The 1,904-nt window shown below is 43.6% G+C and overlaps 1 protein-coding gene across 1 annotated transcript in view; it reads left to right on the top strand.

Moving 5' to 3' along the window:
* T265_08205 (hypothetical protein) overlaps window positions 1-1,904 on the top strand; it is a gene marked incomplete at both ends in the record, with an annotated part of 10,343 nt that continues 8,439 nt past the window's right edge. The window contains one exon of the mRNA XM_009173940.1: window positions 1-86. Coding sequence (XP_009172204.1) covers window positions 1-86 — 86 coding nt within the window. The remainder of the gene's footprint in view (window positions 87-1,904) is intronic.

The raw sequence follows: 1,904 nt of genomic DNA on the forward strand, positions 1-1,904 counted from the left end.
ATGCGGGTCCTCGCGCTAGCAAGCATACTGCCTGGCGCTGAGAACACCACGAGCAAAGCTGCACCGTTTTTATTTGTACCTTTCTGGTGAATGACGGCCACTGAATGACAAGACAAAACCGGCCCAAGAAACTTGGGCAAAAGCCTCAATCCGTTGTATCAATCCGTGAATCAGTGGCCTTGCTTTAATGCAAGCGTTAATCAGCATAGATAACCTGATAAAACATCCACTAGCTTTTCTTATCTTTTAAAAGCTGTATAGTCGTAGTGTCTTTAGTAATTTAATTTTTACCTACGTTCATATAAATGACTGTAAAGTGGACCAAAACTTGCCACATTATTTGACCAAAGATGATAGGCGGAATTTTTCCATGAAGTTGCTTGATTTCACCGTGGAAATATAAAATGCCATTTTCCGGCAGCATTAGCACTGCTCACAGATAGCACGAAACAATGTGTACTGTGTAGCCAGCGTCTGAGACGTCACCTGAACCGTCTCCTTGAGTTAACGTCGTGGGACGTTGACCACAGTGATTAATAACAAGCACTACAACGAACCAAGAAAAAAACGTTGTCAGCTGGGCGCGCTCAAACTTACCTGAATAGGATAAGCACGCTCGGCTAAAAGGTCCTGGCTGGCAAAAACGACCTGGAGTGACGCAGCCCCTACGATGGCGGGCGAACTTGCAACTTGCGTACGGTACATCTCGCTCAGCTGGAGAGTGATAAACATGTGACCGGAACGATATAGGCTATTACATTTGACCAGGCACTGCCAAGACCATACACGTCCCGTAAAGGTCATTTCGAAGTTTTCTGGGGTTGTTAGGATTTTAGTTTTATTGCCTTGGAATGTATAAACGAACGAGGGCTTTGTCATTTATCCAAAAGCATTTGTTCGTTCATCCACGGTGTTTATTGTTATCAAGTCATTTTCAAACATTCCCAACGAATTTGGACAATAATTTCCACCAAATCTTACGCTAAAAGTGATGCATGACCAACATGAGAGGAGAAAGGCGGATCAAAGTGTGTCACACAAAAATCACAAATGCTTCAAAGTGAGGTCTAGCTGCGGCGTGTATGACCGTCGATGGGAGTTTATTCCATCCAGCAACTACTCAAAATGAAAAAGTGATTCCTGTGCCTGAAGCCGCTGGCTATTCGCACAACGAGATTGAGTTCTCGAAATCTACGGCATTTTCAGACTTGCCACTTCATAGCGTAGAATGTCTAGTATAATATATATGCTTTTGTATTATTGAAAATCCTTTACTAAGGCGATTTATTTAAGTGAACTAAATCTTCAGGTCAATAAACACCGCCGACTTTGAATATAGGGGTACTGATGTCTAACTAACTAGCCACATAGAGCCTACGTCGATAATACCAGACAGCTGAACGATCTTGACTGATGCACACCACTAACTGTGGCTAGGGGTACGCGATGCCTAACTAATTAGCCACATAGAGCCTACGTCGATAATACCAGACAGCTGAACGATCTTAACAACGCACACCACTAACATGTGGCTAGGGGTACGCGATGCCTAACTAATTAGCCACATAGAGCCTACGTCGATAATACCAGAAAGCTGAACGGTCTTAACCGACGCACACCACTAACATGCGGCTAGGGGTAAACGATGCCTAACTAATCCATTCATCGGTAACGGAGAAAATGCTCAAAATGCACTTCTTGAAATTTTGAGATACATTGATCGTTTTGAAGTCTACATATGTCCTTCTGTGAGGCGCATTTTCTTCTTCGTGAGGAGCGTTCATTTGGCCGTTGCAGTCCTGAAATTAGAGGAAGATATAATTCAGGTTACCGAAATATCACCATAAGGTGGGCGGCCGACAAACAGGTAGAGGGACTTACCCCAAAATTCACTGCGGCAACTA

This window comes from Opisthorchis viverrini (assembly GCF_000715545.1).
Source record: "Opisthorchis viverrini unplaced genomic scaffold opera_v5_208, whole genome shotgun sequence".
NCBI lineage: Eukaryota > Metazoa > Platyhelminthes > Trematoda > Opisthorchiida > Opisthorchiidae > Opisthorchis > Opisthorchis viverrini.